Source organism: Zingiber officinale, chromosome 4A (assembly GCF_018446385.1).
Source record: "Zingiber officinale cultivar Zhangliang chromosome 4A, Zo_v1.1, whole genome shotgun sequence".
In the NCBI taxonomy this organism is placed as follows: Eukaryota; Viridiplantae; Streptophyta; class Magnoliopsida; order Zingiberales; family Zingiberaceae; genus Zingiber; species Zingiber officinale.
The window spans coordinates 160,688,325-160,714,035 of record NC_055992.1 but is presented as its reverse complement, the minus strand read 5'-3'; the positions used below and the strand labels follow the sequence as shown (position 1 = coordinate 160,714,035).

At 37.8% G+C, this 25,711-nt stretch overlaps 3 protein-coding genes across 11 annotated transcripts; all 3 read right to left on the bottom strand.

Annotated features, from left to right (window-relative positions):
- Window positions 1–759: 759 nt before the first annotated feature.
- Window positions 760–6,035, bottom strand: LOC121972003 (protein WHAT'S THIS FACTOR 9, mitochondrial-like). Its single transcript, XM_042523573.1, has 4 exons — window positions 5,485–6,035; window positions 3,675–4,966; window positions 2,292–2,386; window positions 760–1,297 (listed from the first exon to the last, which is right to left on the bottom strand). The coding sequence occupies exons 2-3, from the start codon at window positions 4,929–4,931 to the stop codon at window positions 2,375–2,377; spliced, it is 1,269 nt and encodes a 422-aa protein (XP_042379507.1). The 5' UTR covers window positions 4,932–4,966; window positions 5,485–6,035; the 3' UTR covers window positions 760–1,297; window positions 2,292–2,374.
- A 2,318-nt stretch (window positions 6,036–8,353) lies between these two features.
- LOC121972002 (30S ribosomal protein S9, mitochondrial-like) lies at window positions 8,354–13,962 on the bottom strand. 9 transcript variants are annotated; one of them, XR_006109292.1, is made up of 8 exons: window positions 13,689–13,962; window positions 12,738–13,447; window positions 10,213–10,653; window positions 9,913–9,993; window positions 9,620–9,714; window positions 8,917–9,117; window positions 8,722–8,806; window positions 8,354–8,642 (listed from the first exon to the last, which is right to left on the bottom strand). XR_006109292.1 is itself a non-coding variant. In XM_042523568.1 (6 exons), the coding sequence occupies exons 2-5, from the start codon at window positions 13,369–13,371 to the stop codon at window positions 9,623–9,625; spliced, it is 1,248 nt and encodes a 415-aa protein (XP_042379502.1). In that variant the 5' UTR covers window positions 13,372–13,447; window positions 13,689–13,961; the 3' UTR covers window positions 8,354–8,642; window positions 9,620–9,622. The 9 variants fall into 9 exon arrangements, 4 of the variants coding, with proteins under 4 accessions (XP_042379502.1, XP_042379506.1, XP_042379503.1 ...); XR_006109293.1 differs by lacking the exon at window positions 8,917–9,117; XR_006109294.1 differs by lacking the exon at window positions 8,917–9,117 and having other exon boundaries at window positions 8,726–8,806.
- Window positions 13,963–19,099: 5,137 nt separating this feature from the next.
- LOC121972000 (patellin-3-like) lies at window positions 19,100–21,558 on the bottom strand. Its single transcript, XM_042523567.1, has 4 exons — window positions 20,053–21,558; window positions 19,851–19,975; window positions 19,622–19,763; window positions 19,100–19,553 (listed from the first exon to the last, which is right to left on the bottom strand). Exons 1-4 carry the CDS (start codon window positions 21,448–21,450, stop codon window positions 19,293–19,295), a joined length of 1,926 nt encoding a protein of 641 aa, XP_042379501.1. The 5' UTR covers window positions 21,451–21,558; the 3' UTR covers window positions 19,100–19,292.
- Between the last annotated feature and the right edge of the window lie 4,153 nt (window positions 21,559–25,711).

Genomic DNA, 25,711 nt, shown 5'->3' with positions numbered 1-25,711 from the left:
GCAATGGTGCATGGTTGGGCTCTTCTGCAGTGCACGACAAGAATTTTATAAAATTTTATAACATAGTCTTAGTTCTTATCACAGGTTTTATAAAATCCATAATTTACTCCGACAAAATCCCAAACAAACATGTTCTTACCATATGGATCAATTTTTTTTCTTCACAAAATCTGAATTCAAACAATTATAGTATATCTAGATTTGTGATCTTATATTATTTTAATGTCTAATCATTCTTTCTCCAAATCTGAATTTTTTAAACAATAAAAATTACATCTGTAGATATTTATAAATTAACACTTAAAAATTAAATATATTATAATTAAAATTTATAAATTAATATAAGGGAACAAGAAAGGAGGGCCACTGAATAAGCTTTCCCATTGTAGTGGTAAATATGGCTGATGAAATCCAACTGCTCCAAATTATTTGTTATATATGGTTGAAGAAATATGAGTGCTCTAAATAGTTTTTGTTTTTTTACTATCATGCCAAAAAAACGATTGTTCATTTAATAATTTATTGTTAAGTGGGCCCCAATGAGAGTCTAATACAGCAAGTATGTGTACAAAATGCTTAAACAAAGTAAAATAATAATAATAATAAAGAGAACGTTGGAGCAAAAAAAATCAAATTAACTAAGGTGGTATGCATAGAAGCATAGATTTGGCCAGGAAACTAACAATTTACATATTTAGGTGATGGCGATGGAGATGGAAAATAAACTTGTTATATATCATCAATCAAAATGTGCAAAGATCAACACAAACAACTTTAAGTCTAATTAATTAACAAGTCAGAGCAAACTTCTCCAAGATCACGCACGCATGTCATCAACTAGCCGGCGGCTAGCTACTACTTACAAAACATTAATTAACAGATAAGAACACAACCTTGAAAATGATCAGATTTAACTACAACAATTCCCCCTGTACTCCCTTGCATGCAGCAACGAATTAAGGAGAAGAAATGGTCATAGCACAACAGCCCACATACTATAATATCTCAGTTACCATATTCAAGAACTACATGATTACTTAAATTTATCATTTCATAATTAGGCTAAGTAAGAATAACATCATTCAGTGGATGTTAATTAATATGCAACTATTCTTCACCTAGAACATGATAATTAAGCACTCCAGCAGCTACAGATAACTAATAAATGGTGGAGCAATGAGCAGTCGGGAGGATGTCAATTAATTATAATGGCATATCAGTAGGTTCTTCCTTCATCAAATTTAAGCCAAGGATGGTGAAGGCCTCCAGTACTGCTACTGCTGATTTCTCCATGGCCCTGTAATTAAAATTTGCAAGTAAACAATTGTCCATGAAAAAAGAAACTTGTATTTGCAGAGAAATTAAAAATGGCAACACTTTCAAATTTTCAGTTTATGATCAGAGAAAGTAGCTGGAGACGGCTGTGAGAAGATACAATCCCAGTGTACGGAGTTGTCAGAATCTGTGGTATATCATACTCAGTCAAATTATGCTGACCTTACTGTTTAGATGTGTAAAACTGACACAAAATGAGGGAACAAGCTTTGGATTATCTCGTGCAACAAGCTTTGCTGAGTAGGCCTTTAAGCTGAGAAATATTACAGGTAGAGGGGGACTGGTGAAGTTGATGGAAAGAGAACACACCAGTCCATTCAACCTAGGGAACCCTGGAGACTTCACCATGTTGGAGCATGCAAATGTTGTGCAGGACATGATTGATCCCCATGCCAAAATAGAGTTCGAGCTCCGACCAAACACAGCCAGACATCACTGAGGCTGTAGTGGTAAATATGGTTGAAGAAATATGACTGCTCCAAATTGTTTGTTAAATATGGTTGATGAAACATTACTGCTCTAAATAGTTTTTTTTTTTAATGACTGTCATGCCAAAAAAAAAAAAAAGGTTCACTTAATACTTTATTGTTAAGAGAGGTCCCATTGAGAGTCTAATACAAGCAAGCATGTGTACAGAATGATTAAACAAAGACCAGAAAATTGAAGAAAACATTAGAGCAAAAAACATGCTTAACCTAATCACTACAAGTTTATGGTGCATTGCAAGTTATAAAAGCATGGAAGAGGTGTGGGTGAACTGAGAGCCACATCGCATAGGTCGTCATATTTGAACAGCAAAACAAAAACAAGACGCCACGGAATTCGGTATAAGATGAATGTTGGCTGAAAAGAATCCTGCTAATGAGAGAATGTGTCTCCAAATTAACACTATAGTCTGAAATAAATAGCAGGATCATGTATAATCGCATTTGAAACTGTTGAAAAACAATCAGTACCTTCTACCATTTAACCCATTGAAAGCTCATCCTTGCTTTAGCTTTGCCAGGCTTCTTTCCTTCAACTACGCATGGATCATGTGTTAAATAACCAGCTGCATAAACCGCACAAGCAATGTGAGTAGTCAGAAAGAAAGTAAATACCTACAGAGCCTCAATCTACAACAAAGGATTCATAAGCAGAATGAGGAAGCAGTCCAGAATACAATGCTGAAAACTACATTGGATCAGTCTAATAGATATCGGCCAAGTGGCATTATGGCAATATGTTGTTGGGGCAATTACCAGCTTTTAGGTAAGGTCGAAGGTCTGGATCCTAATATAAAAGAAAGGTATTAAATATGATCTCCTTTTTCTTTTTATCGAAAATATAAAGTAATTTTTTACTTTAATAAAAAATTATTTTTCATTTTCAATTATTTTAAATTTTTATTAAATAAAATAAAATAGACAGATGTCCTGGGCCTCGGTATAAAATAAAAATTGTTGACCTTCTCATGGCACTGACATGCACAGTGGCCTAATCGATACGCACAATAAACCGAAGGCCAAAAACATGGGACACACGTGCAGTTTGTCCAATTCAACCGAAGGCCAATTATTTCACCACCCACTTTGAAGGGTGTTGTGGTGGATGCTCAAGTCCCCGTGGGGACTAAAGCATCATCATATGCACAGTTTGTCCTAGAGAAAAAATCTAAATGGTTTCTTACAGTGTGGATTGAGAATTGAATGACTCAGTTATGTGTTCTCAATGTAGTAACAAAAAGCAATCAAATTGATAGACAGAAGAACATATGCAAAATTCAATTTACACCCACAAATGAATTCGACTCCAGCAAGTCAACAAACACCATACAAGCTTGAATTGATGTTCAAACATAATTTGATCATCTCAGTGTAGATAGTGTTTGTTTCTAGGCCTTTTTTTTTTTTGCTAAATTAAATTGCTTGTTAGATTACAAGAGGATTGGATGAGAGAGAATTATTTCATTGACATTATATGTTATTGAACTTGAATGTTTCTCAAAGCATGAGGAACATGAAAAAGGAGTGAATAACTTGTCATAGTCTAATGTAAATACAATTAGATACATCAATATAAGGCTCTTGATGCAAAATCTTGTTTGTCCTTACTATTAGAGAAGTAAAAATTTTATCTCTCCCTTGAGCTAACTTCTTTGAGTACTAGTCCATGATAATCAAATTGAATGCAATAATCTTGAATTCAAAACTTCTTGTATAAATGGTTGGTAAAGATATATCTTTATATGAAAGGAAAGTGCACCATTAAGAACTGATAATTTCATAGAAGACAAATGCACAACATAAGCATGTTCTGAAACAAAGCTTTGGATTCAATTCTGTTATTACAGAACATACCTTACTATTCTGGATCCCTCTTTCGAACAGATCAGATATCTTCTCACTTTCAGCGCAGCAGAGCTTAGTATTTGATAAACTTAGACTTTCATCATGTTTTCCATGTGAAGTTTCATCACAAACTTTTAGACCCCTCCGGCTTCGCAGAATATTCTCAGACTTATGCATCAGCCTAACATACTCATTCCTCACGTTGAAAAGCGGGTGTCTTTCTATTACAGTGGCTGAGTTAGCACAATATGCTTCTTTAAGGACAACAAAGCAACTCTTGTTCTTTAAGAGGAGGTAAAAGACATGGGGATGGCGCTCGAATGCCTTGTGAAACTTTTGAGGTAATCCTAGATGCTTTTTGAGACAAAGAAGTTTCCGCCTCTCAGCAGAGTTATCAACAAACAGACAGAGTAACTCATGAAGAACTCCAATTACGCGCTTCTCTGAAATATCACTGTTTGGATCCAAGGTAGAAAATTCTTCATATGGGGAGACATATTGGAGTTTCTGAAATTCCTCCAACCACATCTCAATCTTCTGCTTCAAGCAAAGACCTTTAGATGGGAAAAGAGGGAACTTAATGACTGATGGTGGTGAACCAATATTTCCATTCAATTTCATTGCATTGAGTTGGAGCACCGAAATAACCTCCTCATTGGGACCAATCGATGCACTCAAACCTTGTTCGCCGTCTTGCATTCTGACAATCTGAAAGTACCCATTTTGGATCTCTTCTGAACTTTTAAGATAATCTTCAGGTAATCCAAGGTACCATAGCATCCCTTGTACAATCCTCAGAGGCAGTCTCTTCTCCCTCGACATCAAAATGAGTCTCCTCAATCTATCAACGATCCCTAACCGGTGCACAGCATAGAGTTCACGCTCCTTTCTATCAAGGTCAGCAGCATCTTGGGTCAGCTTGAACCATGGATGGTTGTACTGTGGGCCAGTGAATTCCTCAAAGACAGCCGGGTATTTCCTAAGAAAGCTTGCAACCCGACCAGAGATCTCCAGAATGCGGTCAAGCTTGGAGACGGTGGACACTGGGATGCAGCCAGTGGGCTCGTTAGCAATTATGTTTTTGAGGGAGATGAGGGCTTTGAGCTCCTTGACCCTGATCAGAATGTCAACAGTGTCGAAGAAAGGGTCCTTCTTCCATTTCATTGTCACATCCACATAATTTGATTTTTGTGTGTGGGAGAAAGCCAAATTTCTGGGGTAACATGGCGCCCATCTTCTTAACCTTCTCATGGCAAGCAGTGCCATCTTATCTCACAGAAGCTCAGCAGAGACAAGGAAACCTGTCAAATGAACAAGTAGCACAAAGCAAACAAATCAAGGATGGATGCAAACATTACCATAACCAGAAGAACAACTCGTGGAAAGAAAACAAAAACCAAACGATCTCAATCCAAACCACCAGCATACTAATCTCAACTTCAATTAATCTAATCCATGAATCCTTTAAAATCTTCGCATCATAATCTCATCAACTGGCAATCTATCATGAACCAAGCATACATAATTCATCTCAATAAGAACCGACTAGTCTCAACCCATAAACCATCACAACCATATTGGAATATCCATAATTCTTCCACAATTAAATTGCATTAGATCTATGCATAAACCAATCCATTAATCATCAATTAAATCTGATTTGTCCCTCTATTAAATCTGTTTCTCAGCCAATCTAATGCCTCAAACAACACAGAAATGGATCTACCAAATCCAATCATCCCAATTCCACAATGAACACTCTACATTAGAAATTAAAGCTAATTAATGATCAATAATCCTCTTAAACCAGAGATCTTACCTTCAATCAAACCCTTGGTCTTGTCGGAATAGTAGAGACCATAGCGTGGTGCCCGGCTAGTGTTCGGCTTCTCGTCGGATGGAGAGGAGAGATCCGACACTGGATCTTGTGGCCAAAGAGTCGTAGAAGCAGATATTAGGCAGCCTCTGGACGATAACCAGCGACTGAAATCCTGCGACGACAGCAACCAATCGAGGAGAAGAGTGGTGGCTGCCCCGGATGAGTGCGACACTGGTTGCTGCTTAGTTGTCCTAGTGAAGAGGGTGACGCGATCGGGTGGAGAAATGAGAGATCAGGGCTATCGGCGGCATTGGGCAATGGCGAGAGGGAGAGCGGCAGTGGAGGAGATGGCTAGGGCACGGGATGACATCGAAGGGCGGTGGCAGAGATCGTCGGCGGCTAGCTGTGGTAATCAACCTCACAGCTATTGGCGTTGGGGCTCGGTGGTCGCCGGCGACGGCGAGAGGCGATGGAAGGAGATCGTGAGAGGGAGTTGGCGGTTCGGACACAAGCAATCGGGAGAAGAAAATCGGAAGAAGGAAATAAGAATTAAACCTTGTTTTTATACCTAGGTCAGTTAATTTTAATTAAATTAGTCATCTCCCACTAGATAGTCCAAACACATATTATCCCCATTAACGTATCATACAGATAGTCCCCTCGGGTGATTAAGACATGGAGAGTTACCACATGAGGTCTTGGGATCGAAACTTGGTGTGACTGAGCATAACCTCCTCCATATCTTAGCCATTTGTACTAATGATTAGTAGTCACCCATGATTTACCTCCTCCGTGTTGGCCTAGGGACGGGTTGGCGGGGGCGTTGGGGGCGAGCGAATCGTCTTTTGCCACATTTAAATCCAAAAAAAATCTTAAAAATTTTCTAAAAATTCAATAAGGTTATTTCTTCAATAACACTTATTATCCACAGTTTGAACCCTAATTATTATGTATTTGTAGAAATTTTTCCTTTAAATAGGGAGCGTAATCAAAGGATGTTGGGCTTCTGGATTGGCCGCCGTGTGCACTTCTCGATTTAACCTAGTAGCTGGTGGAAAACTTCCGTAGAACTGGACTGGTCATCCTAATGATAGTCAATGAGGCTAACTATCTATTTTTTCTTTCAACGATTAATTAGATATCTAAGAGATTAATCTAAACTATAACACAATATAAAAATTTAATAGGATTCTAATTTTAAAAATATTGACTATTTAGATAGACTTTTGATAGCACTTCTCAATTTATGCTGATAGATGGTGAAAATTTTGATTGGATTAAATTAATCATCTTAAAAATTAGTCGGTTTGAAGAGTTTGATATCTGAAAATAATAACTCTAAAAATACTAGTCGCTTAAATGAATCTCCACGAGTACTTTCAAATTTATCTAAATATTTTCATGGGACTAAATTGATCGTCTCTAAAATTAATCAACTGAAAGAGCTAGATAAACAAATAAAATTCTTTTAACAGTATTTTATAAAATCCATAATTTTACTCCGCTAAAATCCCTATAGTATAAACAAACATGTTCTTACCACATGGATGATGGATCAATTTTTTTCTTCACAAAATCTGAATTCAAACAATTATAGTATCAAGATTTGCGACCTTATACTATTTTAATGTCTAATCATTATTTTTCCAAATCTGAATTTTTTAGACAATAAAAACTAACATCTATAGATATTTATAAAGAAACACTTACAAATTAAATATATTATAATTGGAATTTATAAATTAATATAAGGGAACAAGAAAAAGGCCCGCTGAATAAGCATTAACACTGTAGTGGTAAATATGGTTGATGAAATACAACTGCTCCAAATTACTTACGGTTGAGGAAATATGACTGCTCATTGTTTTTATTCTTTTTTTACTGTCATGCCAAAAAAAAATGGGTCATTTAATAATTTATTGTTAAGCGAGGCCTCAGTGAGAGTCTAATACAAGCAAGCATGTGTACAGAATGCTTAAACAAAGACCAGAAAATCGTAGAGAACGTTGGAGGAAAAAACATGCCTAACTTAATCGCTACAAGTTTATCCTGCTTTGATTTGAATTCCTGATAAGAGATGTGATTCTCCTACTAAATTAATTTCAAACTGCTTTCAATATGACTGATAAATTCATTAAGAAAACATATAGGAAAACATATTTCTAACTACTCTCCCTATATTCTAAACTTTATCATAATCATATCACCATATAGGAAAACATATTTCCTACCATTGTTTTTTTTTTTACTTAAAAAAAAATGAATGCCGATATCTAAACATCTACATTTCCTCACTATTTATTAAAGGAAACAAGAAATAAAGAATTTATTCTTTAACTTGATTTTTTTGCCCACACTTCATTTTTTAACTTATCCCTTGAAAAAAAAAAATCCAAATCTCAACATTCATTTATTTATTTTTTCTCTTTCTATAATGACAAATCAAATTAATTAAGGTATTACGCATAGAAGCATGGATTTGTCAAGGAAACTAACAATTTACATATTTAGTTGATGGTGATGGAGATGGAATACAAACTTGTTATATATCATCAATCAAAATGTGCAAAGATCAACTCAAACAACTTTAAGTCTAATTAAGTAATGAATCAGCGAAAGCTTCTCCAAGACCAGGCACGCATGTCATCAACTAGCCGGCGCTAGCTACTACTTACAAAATATATCATTACATCTATAAAATATTAATTAACAGATAAGAACACAACCTTGAAACTGATCAGATTAAACTACCACCATTCCCCCTGTAATCCCTTGCATGCAGCAACAAATTAAGGAGGAGGAGAAATGGTCATAGAACAACAGCCCACATACTATAATATCTCGGTTACCATATTTAAGAACTACATGATTACTTAAATTTATCATATCATAATTAGGCTAAGTAAGAATAACATCATTCAGTGGATGTTAATTAATATGAAACTATTCTTCACCTAGAACATGAAAATTAAGCACTCCAGCAGCTACAGATAACTAATAAATGGTTGAGCAATGAGCAGTCGGCGAGAGTCAATTAATTATAATGGCATATCAGTAGGTTCTTTCTACATCAAATTTAAGCCAAGGATGGTGTAGATGGGACAAAGGCCTCTTTTCCGCAAGCCTCCAGAACTGCTACTGCTGCTTTCTCCATGGCCCTGTAATTAAAATTTGCAAGTAAACAATTGTCCATGAAAAAAAAACTTGTATTTCAAGAGAAATTAAAAATGGCAACACTTTCAAGATTTCAGTTTATGATCGGAGAAAGTAGCTGGTGACGGCTGTGAGAAGATCCGATCCCAGTGTACGTAGTTGTCAGCATCTGTGTTATATCATACTCAGTCAAATTATGCTGACATTACTGTTTAGATGTGTAAAACTGACACAACATGAAGGAACAAGCTTTGGATTATCTCGTGCAACAAGCTTTACCGAGTAGGCCTTTTAGCTGAGAAATATTACAGGCAGAGGACTAGTGAAGTTGACGGAAGGAGAACACACCGGTCCATTCAACCTAGGGAACCCTGGAGACTTCACCATGTTGGAGCTTGCAAATGTTGTGCAGGACATGATTGATCCCAATGCCAAAATAGAGTTCAAGTTCCGACCAAACACAGCCAGACATCATTGAGGCTGTAGTGGTAAATATGGTTGATGAAATATGACTGCTCCAAATTGTTTCTTAAATATGGTTGATGAAATATTACTGCTGTAAATAGTTTTTTTTATGACTGTCATGCCAAAAAAAAAAAATGGTTCACTTAATAATTTATTGTTAAGAGAGGCCCCAATGAGAGTCTAATACAAGCAAGCATGTGTTCAGAATGATTAAACAAAGACCAGAAAATTGAAGAGAAGGTTGGAGCAAAAAACATGCTTAGCCTAATCACTACAAGTTTATGGTGCATTGCAAGTTATCGAAGCATGGAAGAGGTGTGGGTGAACTGAGAGCCACATCGCATAGGTTGTCATATTTGAACAGAAAAACAGAAATAAGCAGCCGCAGAATTTGGTAGAAGATGTGTTGGCTGAAAAGAATCCTGCTAATGAGAGAGTGTCTCCAAATTAACAATATAGTCCGAAATAAATAGCAGGATCGTGTATAATTGCATTTGAAACAGTTGAAAAACAGTACCTTCTACCGTTTAACCCATTGAAAGCTCTTCCTTGCTTTAGCTTTGCCAGGCTTCTTTCGTTCAACTACGCGTGGATCACGTGTTAAATAACCAGCTGCATAAACCGCACAAGCAATGTGAGAAGTCAGAAAGAAAGTATATACCTACAGAGCCTCAATCGACAACAAAGGATTCATAAGCAGAATGAGGAAGCAGTCCAGAAAACAATGCTGAAAACTACATTGGATCAGTGTAATACAGTAATAGTTATCGGCCAGGTGGTATTATGGCAGTATGTTGTTGGGGCAGTTACCAGCTTTTAGGTAAGGTCGAAGGCCTGGTTCCCAACATTGCAATGCTCTGCTGATTCCCAAGCGGATGGCTCCAACTTGACCTGAGAATATGACAAGCTGAATCAAATCCTATGCATGCATACAAATACCATGTCTCACAAAATCAACCAAATCCTCCAATCATGCAAATGGGGAAAAGAAAATTAAAATCCAACAATATGATTTTTCTAGTTTTAACTAGATTTTTCAAACCAGAATGGTGAATTTAGGATATAACCATGAAATGATGTTAGATCGCATATTCTCAGAGTGTTACTTACCAGAAACCCCACCCCCTTTAACAGTGCAATTTACGTCCCAGAGACCGAGAGTTTTTGTGACAGTGAAAGGTCTGAGAAGTTCTGCTCGATGATCAAGAATGGGAAAATAAACATCAAACTGCTTGTCATTTACAATGAACGTCCCATCACCGGGTTTAATCCATACACGAGCTACGCTGCATTTCCTTCTCCCTGTTCCATATGCTCTACCCTTTTCATCCACCTGACGAACTCTAGATTTTGCAATCTCCTCTTGTTTCTTACGCTCAATTTCAGTTCTTGTTGATGTTGCATTCATCTTTGCAATTGCTTCCTCTTGTATTTCCTTAAGAGGAGGTAATCCTGGAACACCCGTTACATCCTTCAATATAATCAAACTATCAATCATATCATCTGTGATCCCTGATGCTTCAGTGAGATCTCCAAATGCATGTTTCGGACCTGCCATTTTGAATTTCAAAGCAAAGCGAGCAAAATGAGCCAATGGAAATTTAAAGCACTCTTTCTAATACACATTGGGTAGGAGTATAGTTGAAGAATAAGAAAGCCAATATCTTCAAACGACATAAAAAATTAGGAAAATCAAGGTGTTAAATGACAATGTAGAAATTCATAGTAAAAAGATTTACAAGTAGGAAAAATAGCAAAACATCCAGGAAGCATCACTTTCATAAAGGACAACATGCTTATCACAAATATTTAACAAATAGTCTCATACTCAGATACTAACTCACAATTGAGATGGGATGTACTATAGATAGAAGAATAGAAGATAAAAACGTTAAGTTTATTACGTGTAGAGTGAGAAATAACAATACTATACAACATTATGTGTCAAAATAAATGAGTTTGCATCAAACATCTACTATTTAATGAATTGATTCATTGAACATAAGAAATTATTTAAATTGAGTTGAAAGTTGGAATAGGTCTAGACAATCAACTGCAAAATTCATCTAGATCCATAAACATAAATCTTAATTATATTCAAGAGCAATTAAGCACAAGTGATAAAGTAAGAGAAAGGAGGTTGAGATGACATGGATAGTTCAAAGATGACCAATAGATTCAATAGATAGATGAGTTAAATTTATTAGATTGAAAGGTATACAAGGTTAAGTGACAAAAAGAAAGCATGAGTGCTTCATTTATTTTAGCAAAGTTAGTTAACCTAATTATTTATAACTCGAACCATTTCAACTTTAAGAATCTTCAGATTTGGCTGACATAAGTAGATGCCATGCAATCCCTCACTAGATAAGTTTATGCACCCAATATAGGTGACATAGCGAAGGCCTTTTAAAATAATGTTCTTCAACAAATTATCTAGTATATGACATCAAAAGGATATTAAGGCTAACTCATATGCATATCTATATTTCATATCCATAGTAGTATGACGCAAAATTTTAACCAAAGTTGTATCTGAAGTTGCTAAAGAATAAAGGCCAACATTCATACGTCTATGAAGTCTGTCACAAATTTAATTAGAAAGAAAAATGATAAAAGTGATGATAATGAACCTTTAGATAGAAAATATTTTAAGGTGATTGAGCTTAATCAATATAAGCTGAAAATTGAAAAATTATTCATGATTCATATTTTCTATCATACCTAGAGATAGCAATGGGCACCTGATAATCGAATTGTGGGTACCCAACTCGTTTAAGTTTGATTTAAACATCCTGATTATGCTTAAAATTATGGATATCTTCAGGCTGAACATAAATGCATATTTTACTCATCTAAGTTAGGTATCCACGAGTACCAACAAGTTCAAGTACCCATTTATCATCCAAAATGTGTATTTAAATAGGTTAGAGTAGCAAATATTTAGAAGGATAGGGGTCTGAGCAGTACCTAAAAAGTGGATATGCCCAACAACAATGTTTCTAAAAAAGGATTAGATAATTGCATACGCGAGGGAAAAAACTTTTAGGCAAGGGACTGCATCACATATGTGATATGTGGTCCCTTTAGGCAGTTAGGGCACTTAAGAAAGTTAGATGAGCTCCTGTGAAGGCAATCTATGTGGGGAAAAGGAAGTAAAACTAGTTCTACTAATTTGATGATGAAGAAATTAAAGATGATTTGTTTATTATTTTCTCCACCAAAGAAGATTAATTCTTGTGATTATTAAGCATTAAGTTTTGTAATTGTAAGGATTAGCTTAAATTTGTTCTACAAATGGTAGAAGCTTTAGATATTAAAAATATGTATGTAATATGAAATATTCTATGTTATAATATTACTTGTTCCGCATAACAGGTAGCAAGTCTACTACAATGCATAATAGGAAAATATAATCATATCATGAAAATTAGAGAGCTGATGATGATATTTCAACAATGAACATGCTCATGCTTGTTAGATGGTTTATTACTCCTTGCACTATCAAACATAATGAAGGAAAAAATCAACAAAAATCTAGACCTAGAAAATTCTTCATGCTTAGAACTAATCCCGAATGATGAGATGAACAAAAATAGATATTCTTTGGGCTACGTTGTTTTGCGATGTCTTACCTTCCAGAATATCTAACAGCTCTTTCTCTCGCTTCTCAAGTTGCTGCTTCTGCTCATCACTAGACTTCTCTAAATCATCAACGCCGCCGTGGACTACCCCTCCATCACCATCATTGAACAGGCTCAATTTTTCATCATCGTCGCCCAATGACCATGGCTTGTATCCCTCAGCCGTCTCCCATTCCTCCACGCCTAATCCTCCAAGCCCGTTCTCGTTAGCCAGAGTCTCTCCATCGAGGCCATCAAAAATATCCCCTTTATCAACTGTCCCGTAGCCCTTTTCCCACTGATCCATGATTCCGGCTCCAGTGTTGATCGCCTCTGTTCCGGAGGGTCTCGGGGCGTCATCAGAAATCCCTGCAAGGTCGCCCTCGTCCGGAAAAACGAAACCACCCTCGTCCTCCTCGGGGGTTAATTTCCAGTCGCCGCCATCGTCGCGACTCCCGCTAGAGAATGCCTTAGAGTATTGAAAGAAAGCGGAATTGGACGGAGGGAACAGAGGACAGGGGAGACGAGGAAAAGACAGAGGCGGAGGTGGAGGCGGAGGTGAGATGCAGCAAGGGTGGAAGGAAGCTACAGCAGTGAGAGCAAGGAAGCGAAGAGGCTGGCGAAAAGAGGCAGAGCGGGAGAGCATCTTTAGCGAAGAGGCTGCGTCTGCTGCGATGCTCGAGTCCTGACGCGTGAAATATTAGGGTTCAGAGGGCTGGAACCTATCAAATGAACAAGTAGCACGAAGCAAACAAATCAAGGAAGAATGCAAACGTTATCATAACTAGAAGAATAACTCGTGAAAAGAAAATAAAAATCAAACGATCTCAATCCAAACCACCAGGCGACTTGGAGGGGGCTGACCCTAGAGTAAACTCTATATGGCCCATAAGCTAAAGCAAAACGATCAAAGGAGCCATCGAAAATTGTCAAAAACCGACAGAATTAGAAGAAAAAACGTACAAATTGGAAGCAAAGAGTGAAGTGGGAAAGACTTCTCCAGGAAATCGCGACGGGGATTCGATTGATCGGGACGAGGAGGAGGTGTTGAAGGAAGGAGGCGGCGGCGGCGGCGGCGGCGGCGGCGGTGGTGGTGATGGTGGTGGAGTCGGTGCTTGTTTGGGACGAAACAGAAGCAGTGTGGGCGGGGTAATTAGGTTAGGTTTTGTCCTACAGGTGCCAACTTCCTCAGTTGTGTGTAATCGGGTCGGGATGCCAGAAATCTGCCCAATCCGGTCTGTATCGAATCTACATTTGAGTTATGTTGGGCCAAATTGGCCGACGTATGAAGTCTGACTTAAATGCCTATAAATTTTTTTTAAAAAAAACAATTTTTTAATTAAAAGCATAAGAGCAGGATTCATTTTTCATTCGACAATTTATCAAATAATGTACCTAAAAATCTTAATTGACAAAAAAAAAAAACGTATATTACTTTGGTATTTACCAAAGGACATACTTTTTCAATTACACTTCCCTTTTTATACAAGTCTAATTTCTTTTATCGTTTTTCTTTTCTCCCTCTTCTCTTTCCTATCTCCTCTCTCATCTCTCCTTCTACTTCTTTTATTTTTTCTTTCCTTTCTTCTCATTTTTATTTGCATGCATGCATAGCATAGGCCTGATATACAAATTATATCAGTTCATTTAGTTAATTTTTTTGATAACATTTTAATATATTTAGAGGAGCTAAAATAAATCATGAATAGCAAATTTGAATTCCTTGTAATCTCAGAAATTCACAGGAATTGAAATAAGTTCAATCAGAGTTCTTTAGGTCCATCAGTGAGTTTTAGTCAAAACTCACTCATGGACCTAGAGAGCTCCGATTGCACCCATTGCAGTTCTTGTGGATTCCTGATGTTGCAAGGAGTTCAAATATGATATCCATTGTTTATTTTGATTTTTAGAAGGTGTTAAAATATAAGAAAAAAGAATCAGCATAAAAACCTCCCCCGTTAAGCCTGATATGAGATATGGAATCATATCAGGCCTAACACGGGCCTTATATGATTCATATCAGGCCTAACATGTAAGTTTTTTGCTGATTCTTTTTTATTGTATTTTAACATCTTCTAAAAGTTAAAATAAACAACGGATAGCATATTTGAACTCCTTGCAACATCAGAAATCCATAGGAACTGAAATAGGTGCAATCGGAGCTCTCTAGGTCCATCAATAGGTTTTAATCGAAATTCACTGATGGACTTAGAGAGCTCTGATTGCACTCATTTCAGTTCCTGTGGATTTCTGATGTTGCAAAGAGTTCAAATATGTTATCCGTTGTTTATTTTGACTTTTAGAAAGTATTAAAATATAAGAAGAAAGAATCAACAAAAAACCTCCACGTTAGGCCTGATATGAATCATATCAGCCCATGTTAGGCCTATTATGATTTCATATCAGGCCCAATGTGGGTCTCACTCTATTAGGAATACTCAACTGTTTTAGAAACTCTTCATTTTATAATGGATGTGTCTATGATTGCTCTAACACTGTGTGGACAGCAAAAATTAGAGAATAAGAAGGAAAATATGCTGAGAAAATGAAAAACAAAATTGCTTTGATTCACAAAGAAGCCAAAGAGAAGAGAGTAACGACTGAGGCTATGTGTCGTAAAGAGCTATTGAAGTCAGAAGAAAGTGGTTTTTTTTTTTTTGTTATTAGGCCTGATATCTCCCATATCAGTCCCAACATGGGCCTGATATCTCTTCATATCATGCCTAATAAAAAAAAAAGGGGAAAAAGGAAAAAAAATTTAGGTGTTTCAAAACCTCTGGTCCACCACTAGGAATGTTGAAAATAATAATGAAGTGTATAATTAGACTTCTTGCAATTTTAGAAATTCACAGGAACTGAAATAGGTGAAATCGGAGCTCTCTAGGTCTATTAGTCGGTTTCGAACGAAACCCACTAATGGACCTAGAGAGCTTCGATTGCACTCATTACAGTTTCTATTGATTTCTAATATTGCAAGGAGTTCAAATATGCTCTCTATTGTTATTTTTGATATTCTTAGTGATGGACTAGAGGTTTTGAAAAACCTAAAATGTATAGGGAATTTTTGCTGATTCTTTCTTATTATATTATAACAACTTTTAGAAGTTAAAATAAATAATAGATAGCATATTTTAACTCCTTGCAATATTAGAATTCCACAGAAACTGAAATGGGTGCAATCGGAGCTCTCTAAGTCGATCAGTGGGTTTAGGTCCATCAGTGGGTTTTGACCGAAACCCACTGATCGACCTAGAGACCTCATATTGCAGCCATTTCAAGTCCTATAGATTTCTAAAATTGAAATGAGTCAAAATATGATTTCCATTGTTATTTTTGACATTCCTAGTGGTGGACCAGAGATTTTGAAAAACCTAAATCTCTCTTCTTTTTTCTTTTTTCTTTTTTTTTTTTTGTTATTAGGTCTGATATCTCCCATATCAGGTCCACGTTGGACCTGATATGGGGAGATATCAGGCCCAATGTAGGCATGATATCTCTTCATATCAAGCCTAATAACAAAAAAAAAAAAAATAGACCTAGATAGCTCCGATTGCACTCATTTCAGTTTCTGTGGATTTATAATATTGCAAGTTCAAATAAGCTCTCCATTGTTATTTTTGTCATTCCTAATGGTGGACCAGATGTTTTGAAAAAACCTAAAATGTATAGGGATTGTTTTGCTGATTATTTCTTATTATATTTTAACATCATCTTTTAGAAGTTGAAATAAATAATAGATAGCATATTTTAACTCCTTGCAATATTAGAAATCCACAGAAACTGAAATTGGTGCAATCGGAGCTCTCTAGGTCCATCAGTGAGTTTTGATCGAAACCCACTGATCGACCTAGAGATCTCAGATTGCAGCCATTTCAGATCCTATGAATTTCTAAAATTGAAAGGAGTCCAAATATACTCCTCATTGTTATTTTTAGCATTTCTAGTGGTGGACCAGAGGTTTTGAAAAATCTAAATCTCTCTTCTTCTTTTTTGTTATTAAGCCTGATATCTCCCATGTCAAGTCAACGTTGGGCCTAATATAGGGAGATATCAAGGCCACATTCGGCCTGATATCTTCATATCAGGCCCAACATGGGCCTGATATCTCTTTATATCAGGCCTAATAAGAAAAAAAAAAGAAAAAAAGAGAGATTTTGACCTAGAGAGCTCTGATTACACCTATTTCAGTTTCTGTGGGTTTCTAATGTTGCAAAGAGTTCAAATATGCTCTCCATTATTATTTTTGGCATTCCTAATGGTGGACCAGAGGTTTTGAAAAACCTAAAATGTATAGAGATGGTTTTGCTGATTCTTTCTTATTATATTTTAACATATTTTAGAAGTTGAAATAAATAATAGATAGCATATGTTAATTCCTTGCAATATTAGAAATCCACAGAAACTGAAATGGGTGCAATCGGAGCTCTCTAGGTCCATCAATGAGTTTTTATCGAAACCCACTAATGAACCTAGAGAACTCTGATTGCACTCATTTCAGTTCATGTGGATTTCTAAAATTGCAAGGAGTCCAAATATCCTCTTCATTATCATTTTCGGCATTCCTAATGGTAGACTAGAGGTTTTAAAAAAACTAAATCTCTCTTTCTTTATTTTTTTCTTTTTTTTATTATTAGGTCTGATATCTCCCATATCAGGCCCATGTTGGACTTAATATGGGGAGATATCAGGGTCACATTGGGCCTAATATGAAGAGATATCAGGCCCACGTTGGGCCTGATATCTCTTCATATCAGGCTTAATAAAAAAAAAATTTAGGTTTTTCAAAACCTCTAGCCGATCACTAGGAATGTCAAAAATAATAATGGAGAGCATATTTAGACTCCTTGCAATTTTACAAATCCACAGGAGCTGAAATGAGTGCAATCGGAGTTCTCTAGGTCCATAAGTGAGTTTCGGTCAAAACCCACTAATCGACTTAGAGACCTCAAATTGTAATCATTTCAAGTTCTGTAAATTTCTAAAATTATAAGAAGTCTAAATATGCTCTACATTGTTATTTTCGGCATTTCTAATAGTGGGCTGTCGAAAAATCTAAATCTTTTTTTTTTCTCTATTGTTAGGCCTGATATCTCTCCATATCAGGTCCACATTGGGCTTAATATGGAGAGATATCAAGCCCAACATGGGTTTGATCTTTTATAACATGTTTGAGAAAAAAAAAAGAGAAGATAAAAAAAGAAGAAGGAAAGAGAAATGACAAAGAAAAGAAAAAGGAAATCAATTAAATTTGTCAAGAGGATAGAATAGGAAGACCTCTGTAAAAAGGTGCGTAGGGATATAAATGAATCAAACGGTTCGCGAGCTATTCGGAACTCGATTCGGTAAAAAGCTCGTTCGAGTTCGTTCGTTTATCTTATCGAGCCGAACTTGAGCTTAAGGATATTCGGCTCGTGAGCTCGCGAACATGTTCGTTTATAGGCTCGCGAGCCAAAAAAATGAGCTTTAAACCGAGCCAAAAAATGAGCTCTAAAACGAGCCTTAAATCGAGCAAAAAAATGAGCTCTAAAACGAGCCAAAAAAACGAGCTCTAAGACGAGCTTTAAATGAGCTTTAAAATGAGCCAAAAAACGAGCTCTAAACGAGCCCGAGCTCGCTTAACGAGTTAGGCTCGTTAACTTTGATAATCGAGCTAATAACGAGCCGAGCTCGAACTGTTCGCGAGCTTGATAATTCTAAAACGAGCCGAGCTCGAGCCTTGTGATAAAAGCTCGATTCGAGCTCGAGCCAAGCTCGAGCCCGAATATAACTTAAACGAGTCAAACTCGAGCCTAATACTATTCAACTCTATTCGACTCATTTACATCCCTGAAAGCACGTCATTTGGTAAATACTAAACCAGCATGCATCTTTTAGTAAATTAAAAAATTTAAGTACGTTTTTCTTAGTAAATTGTTATTTTTCATTTTCAATTATTTTTAATTTTTATTAAATAAAATAAAATAGACAGAGGTCCTGAGCCTAGGTATAAAATAAAAATTGTTGACCTTGTCATGGCACTGACACGCACAGTTGCCTGCTTGAAACGCACTCTAAACCGAAGGCCAAAAACATAGGGACACGCGTGCACTTTGTCCAATTCAACCGATGGCCAATTATTCACCACCCACTTTGAAGGTGTTGGTGGAAGCTCTAAGTCCCCGTGGGGACTAAAGCATCATCATATGCACACACTTTGTCCTTGAGAAAAAACAAGCACCAAGTGGTTTTGCTCATTTCACGGCTCAACTTCTGCACCAAAACACTGAGACTCAGACCTCTCTGTTCTTGAGCAAATCCACAAAGTTCATAGACAGAAGCAATCAAATTGATAGTGTGGAATGAGAATTGAATGACTCAGTCGTGTGTTCTCAATGTAGTAACAAAAAGCAATCAAATTGATAGACAGAAAACGTATACAAAATTCAATTTACACCCACAAATGAATTCGACTCCAGCAAGTCAACAAACACCATACAGACTAATTACTTGAAGATAAAACTGAGAACAATAATAAGGTAAACAGTAGATGTGATTTCGTTCATCACGTTCAGTTTACGGTTGCTTGATTTAAGAGCAATCCGCAGAGCTCTTGGTCTTGTACCTGTAGAGTAGTTTCTTCTTCTTGGAGGTGTTGTTGTCCACAGTGAGAACCACTTTGCCGGCCTCGCTGATTTTGAAACTGCCCTTCGCCACTGGTTCGTCGGTCGCGATCAACTTCCGCGCCTTCTGAACGATGATGGTGTATCCATCCTCCGCCTCGGGCACGAATTCAGCGCGGTAAGTCACGTCGGAGCCGAGAACTCGGACCTCCCAAGCAATGGTGCTCGACTGTAAGGAAGCACCAAAGCGATCACAATCGGTATAGCATTAGCCGAATTGGTGTATCATTTAATTACCTCACTGACTGGAATTTGGATGACATGCTTGGTTGATGGCTTAATGGCGACCTCTGTAACAGAATCAGCAGTGCTGAAATCTGGGTCATTCTCCTTGCTCAGGCCTCCAAACTGAACAGGAACTTGCTCAGGAGCGATGTATCTGTATGATCCAGTTGCAGAATAGAGAAAATGATCAGATTAGATTAAACTTCAAATTTTGCTTAATAAGATGAAGAAATCTACTGACTTGAAGAGGGTCTCAGCTGATTTAGATGGTCCTGCAAAAACAAACTTGCTCTTTGTTCTTTGTGTAAAGAATGGACTGATCATCCTGTTGAAAGCCAGGTACCACCATGGGACGTTGATGAACACCTACCCAACCAGAGATGATTACGGTGTTTCAAAATTTTGATTTTGATTAGGAAATGGTAGTGAGGAATGGAAGTTACCTGTTTGGCGGCGAACTCGGGGTAGTTATCTTGGAGCAAGTCGAGAGCTTGGCGGAGCTCCTTCTTCGCGAGGCCGATTGAGTTCTTGAGATCGGTGACCTGGACCATGGTGGAAACGCCTTCTGGATTGAAGTCCAGCGAGTTCCTTATGCCCTTCTCCAAGTACTGAATTCTCCACCTCAAGAACCTGTGCCTCTTCTCCTTGTCGGCGAAGGCGGCGGCGTAAAGCTCCTTGTTTTGGAACTCGCCATACACGTTGTAGCAGACGGGGTGGTTCTCTTTGTCGACGCCGTGCATGAACACCACCTTCTCCAACTCGGGGACGCCGAGATCCTCTTCGAGGAGCGCCTCGATGCCAAACTCCTTCCGCCAGAGTACGGCGTTCTTGAGCATGGCCATGGCTTCCTTCACCTTGAAGTCCCTGGCGCGGAGGAACTTAAGGAGGACAGTGTCGCTCCTCTCGTCGGCGAGGAGTGGCACTCCCCAGATGATGACTTTCTCTGGCGAAGGCGGTGAGACTTTTTCCTCTTCCTTCTCCTCCCTCGGAGCTTCTGCAGCAGGCGTTTCGGTCTCGGCGAGCGGAGGAGCAGAAATGGGAACGACGGTTTCCTCTATGGCCTCGACGGTTTTAGCACCGTCGTCATCCGACTTCTCTTCTGCCTCCGGAGGCTTCTGCTTTTCTTCCACGGTCGGTGCGGTCGGCTCCTCCGCCGCAACAGACTTCAGAGGCTCCTCTGTTGCTACGGCCTTCGGGGGCTCTTCTGCTGAGGCCGAGGGTCCGCCCTCAGTTTTGGCCGCCTCCGTCACCACATCTTTCGGGACCTCCTCCCCAGGCGCAGGAGCAGATTCGCCCCCTGCTTCAGCCTCCTCTGCCGCTACGGCCTTTCCGGCGGTCTCTTTCTCAGAGTCTCCTTCAACTTTACCCTCCTCCGCCGCCACAGTCTTCAGGGGATCCTCCTCAGGACCAGAAGCAGCGTCGCCTTCCGCCTTCGCCTTCGCCTCCTTCTCCTTGGCGGGAGCCGGAGGGCTGAACTCACTATTCGCGAGCGCAGCCTGGACGAGCAGCTTGAGCTCCTCCAGCGCCTTCTTCTCAGGATCTTCGAGCTCCGAAACAAGGTTACTCTCCTCCTTAAAGGAGACAGCTTGCAGCATCCCTTCCGCCTTAACCTCCTCCGCCGCCGCCGCCTTCTTCTCCTCCACCTCGGCCGCTTTCTCCGCGGCAAGAGCGACCTCCAAAGCCGAGTTCTTTACTGGCTTCACCACCTCAGAGGCAGGCTCAGCCACCGATTTCGGCTGCTCACCGACCACCTCCTTCTCCGACGCCGTCACCTCAGCGACGACGACCTCCACGGCGGCCACTGTCGCCTCCGGCGACTCGGCTCTGGTCTCCTGGGCCATAGGGCGGTGCTCCAAGCTCCGAAGCGGAGAGCAGAGAGATGAAAGCAAGACGTGGAGGGGAGGAAATGGGAAGCGTGGGGAAGATGGAGGTGAGGCAGAGAGTTTTTTATACACGTATAAAGAAGAGACCAGACTGTAAGTGTCCGTTGGACAGCTTTGACGAGCGTTTCGGTGGTCGCATCTTTTTGGAGAGAAAATAAATAAATAATTAAGTAATTTTAAATTATCAGAAAAAAAAAAACAGGAGAAAATTTGTAACGGTTATGATGATTTCAAGGGAATCTTATGCGCCATCTGTAATTTTTTTAATAATAAAATCAAGAGCAGAGTGAGCTTCTAATTTTCAAAAAGAGAGACCTTTTCGTTTAATTTCATTTTCAGATTTTTACTGAACCTGTAAGTAAGTCTTTAAAATTATTTATCATAATTTTAAAATTATCAATGTTTCCATTTCACTTCCGTCCTCAAATTAATTAATTTTTTTCGGGTCAAAATTTATTTTTTTAATACAAAATTTATTTTCGATCAAAATTGATTGATGAAATTAAAATTTTTAAAATAATATAAAATTATTTTTTTTATATATTCATCTAATTCTTTTGATTATAAAAATATTATCAAACATTCAATTCAATATATACTGAGAGTGATTTTTTAAACACAAATTAATTTTTCGGATACACTTGTATTCAAAAAATCATCAAACTCAATATATTCGGTCAAATTAATATTTTATAGTATTTTTATAAATAAGAGAATTAGACGAACACATAAAAAATAAATTTCATGTCATTCCAAAATCTCTAGGTCCATCAAGGTCGAAACCAGCTTATGGACTTAAAGACATCAGAATAACATGAAATCAGTTCCTATGTGTTCGTCTATTTTTCCTTATTATAAAAATACTATCAAATATCAATTTGATTAAATATATTGAAAACAATGATTTTTTAACACAAATTAATTTTACGAACGTATTCGTGTTTAAAAAATATACTGCTCTCAATATATTAATCAAATTAATATTTGATATCATTTTTTAAAATAAAAATAGATGAACATATAGGAACTCATGTTATTTCGAGATCTCTAGGTTCATTAATTCGATGATTTTTTTGAACACATAAATAAATTAATTTGATTAGAGATTTTTTTTTCAGTCAAATTAATTTAAGGATAGGGTAAAATAAGAAATAGATATATAATTTAGAAATTTTAAAACTACGGTAGGTGATCTAAGTATTTCAAACACCTATCTACTGGGTCCGCTGTTCCATTTTTAATATTTATTAAAAAAAAGTTTAATTAATAAATATATTGAAGAGACTCTTAGGGTATAACTATGATTGTAATTAATCAAGATGCAATTGTCTTAGGGTATAATTAGGGTTGTAAAGTGTGAGGACTAATGGCATTCGGTGCTTGACGGTGGTTAAGAGTGTTGTCTACGACATTTATACATTTGTTAAGTGTTCCGAGTTGTCCCTATCATTGAGCTCCAACCCTAAAACCTCTGGAACTCACCAAGACCTTGTTGGCCATGACCCATTAAACACCTAATTTATTCGATAGTCTAAACTTGCAAGATATTCAATATCCGATTGAGTTGTCTACAATATTGTGGGGGACTGGCCAACTTTGTGCCTTACAGGAATTCCTTAATTATTTGGAGATTGGTCAAGTAGTGGGGATCGATGAACTCAAGCATCAGAACAAAGTTGTGTTGCTGTTTTTTTCTCTCTCTCCGAATTAGTCCATCCAAGTACCATTTTGTGTTATTTTAGTAGTTTTTATATTGTGACTCTATATTATGGTAAATTAATTTAAAAATTAACTATTCAAAAAATTGGTCTGGTTGAGAAATTAGTACTAAAAAGTAACTATTTGAATTTTAAATTCTAAATTCTAAATCCTAAACTCTTAATTTAATAAAAAAAATTATCTTTAGGATGAGATTCAATCTTTATAGTAGCAAAAAATTCTAAATCCTAAACTCTTAATTTAATAAAAAAAAAATTTATCTTTAGGTTGAGATTCAATCCTTTATAGTAGCAAAAACAATGATGACGCTCACTCTTAGCACCTCTCAGGATCAACTCTGTGGCTAAATGAAATATGATATAAATCAGGCACCGAATATACTACAGAAAGGTATTTCACAGTTTTCACAATTCGACCCTTGCTATATGGTGACAAATCTACTACCTAATGGTTAACTCAGCTGTGTCTAGGGAGTAAGATTCACCACCTAGGAGAGAAATATTATTAATATCTTCTTCATGACGGGTAAGAAAGCTACGTACGGTGCTTAAAAAATTTCTATGAAATCGTACCCTTATCCTAGATTAGTCTTTTCACTCAATACTTGAATAATATTTTTTTTATCATCCCAAGACAATGGTGCAACGACAGGACATCTTTTCAATTTTCTAAATATTTAAAAATTGAGTTATAGATTTGGTAAATTAACAAATAAATTTTCTTTAATGAGTGATTGATCTAAGAATACTAGATTGATGGGTAGTCTGCTGCAAGAGCTTCTCGATTTATGATCTCGTGGTTGGCAGGAAACTTTCGTAGAGTCGAACCGACAACTACTCCAGAATTAGCCAGTATAAACTGGATATCTGGTGTCTACTAAATAAAAAAAAAATCTTTCAATCAATCATTGTTACTACATTCGATAAGTTTCATAGTCAAAGCCTCCCACGGATTGATAGAATTGGTACTTATATAAGTATTTGCTCAAATAGATTTTGGGATAAATTTTCAGCGGGTACAAAATTAAAGGTAAGTGATATCATCTTTTACTCTGATAAATTTCAAAATTAAAGAGTTGTCATCCACTTACGAAATAAATGTAAGATTTAAATCTAAGTTCAACGACTCTAAAAACAATATTACACTATTTAGGGTAGGGATATGAATGAACCAAACGGTTCGCGAGTTATTCGGAGCTTGGTTCGATAAAAAACTCGTTCGAGTTGGTTCGTTTATCTTATCAAGCCGAGCTTCATTTTGAGCTCGACAGTTTTATCGAACCGAGCTCGAGCTTAAGGATATTCGGCTCGTGAGCTCGCAAACATGTTCATTTGTAGGCTCACGAGCCAAAAAACGAGCTCTAAAACGAACAAAAAAACGAGTTCTAAAATGAGCTTTAAAACGAGAAAAAAAAATGAGCTCTAAAATGAGCCTGAAAACGAGCTCGAGCTCGCTTAACGAATTATGCCCATTAACTATGATAATCGAGCTAATAACAAGCCGAGCTTGAACTGTTCGCGAGCTTGATAATTCCAAATCGAGCAGAGCTCGAGCCTTGTAATAAAAGTTCGATTCAAGCCCGAGTCGAGCTCGAGCCCGAATATAACTTAAACGAGTTGAGCTCGAGCCTAATACTGTTCGGCTCGGTTCGGCTCGTTTACATCCCTAATTTAGGGCTTCATAGTAGATGAAGTAGTTAAAGGATTATATTACTATCCTAAAAAGTTGTTATCATCTTTATTAAAGATTTAGGGTTTTTTTTTCAAGTACAAATGTAAAATGATCCTGTCCGAAAGTCGATGGGATGAAAAGTTGGGGATGTGACATTCCCGCTGACCGCCTGTAGAATCCGCTCCAACCTGCAACACAGATTATGTCAGTCCCGAGACAGGGAAGGGGTCTCCAACGTTGGCCCTCCGACGCTCAAGTTAGTCACCGCGATGAAGTAGAAGGCGGAGCAACGACAAAAATGAACAGTAGCACGAACAGTGTCTATTGCATACTTCCGTCGATGCTTGGACCCCCTTTATATAGAGCTCCTGTAATGTGTGTGCATGCTCCCCAAGACGAGCATGTTTCCCCAAGTTTCCCCTGAAAATACTTGTCGGTAAAGTGCCCCTGACACAGTACTTTAGCGGGTCGAGCATATCTCTGAAGTGACCGTTGAAGCTTCTTCCATGCGATCTTCTGGTTGTCCATGCTCGGTGTCAGCGACACTAACTCCCAAAAGGATGTCGATAGATAACAGTGAGAGTATGCTACTAGGCCGAGCCGGTTGGGCGCTCGGCCGGAATTTCGCTGCTCCTGTGCCCTGTCCACTCGACCGGAACTTCACTACTCTTGTGCATGTGTCCGCTCGGTCGTAACTCCGTTGTTCTTGTGTCTCGTCCACTCAACCAAAGTTTCACCCTGCCAATGTCGAGTCCTGCTGCCTGGCTGAGAGGGGTAGCTGCTTCGCCCGGCTTCTGCACATCGTCTCCTCCTCCGTCTGGCATCCAAT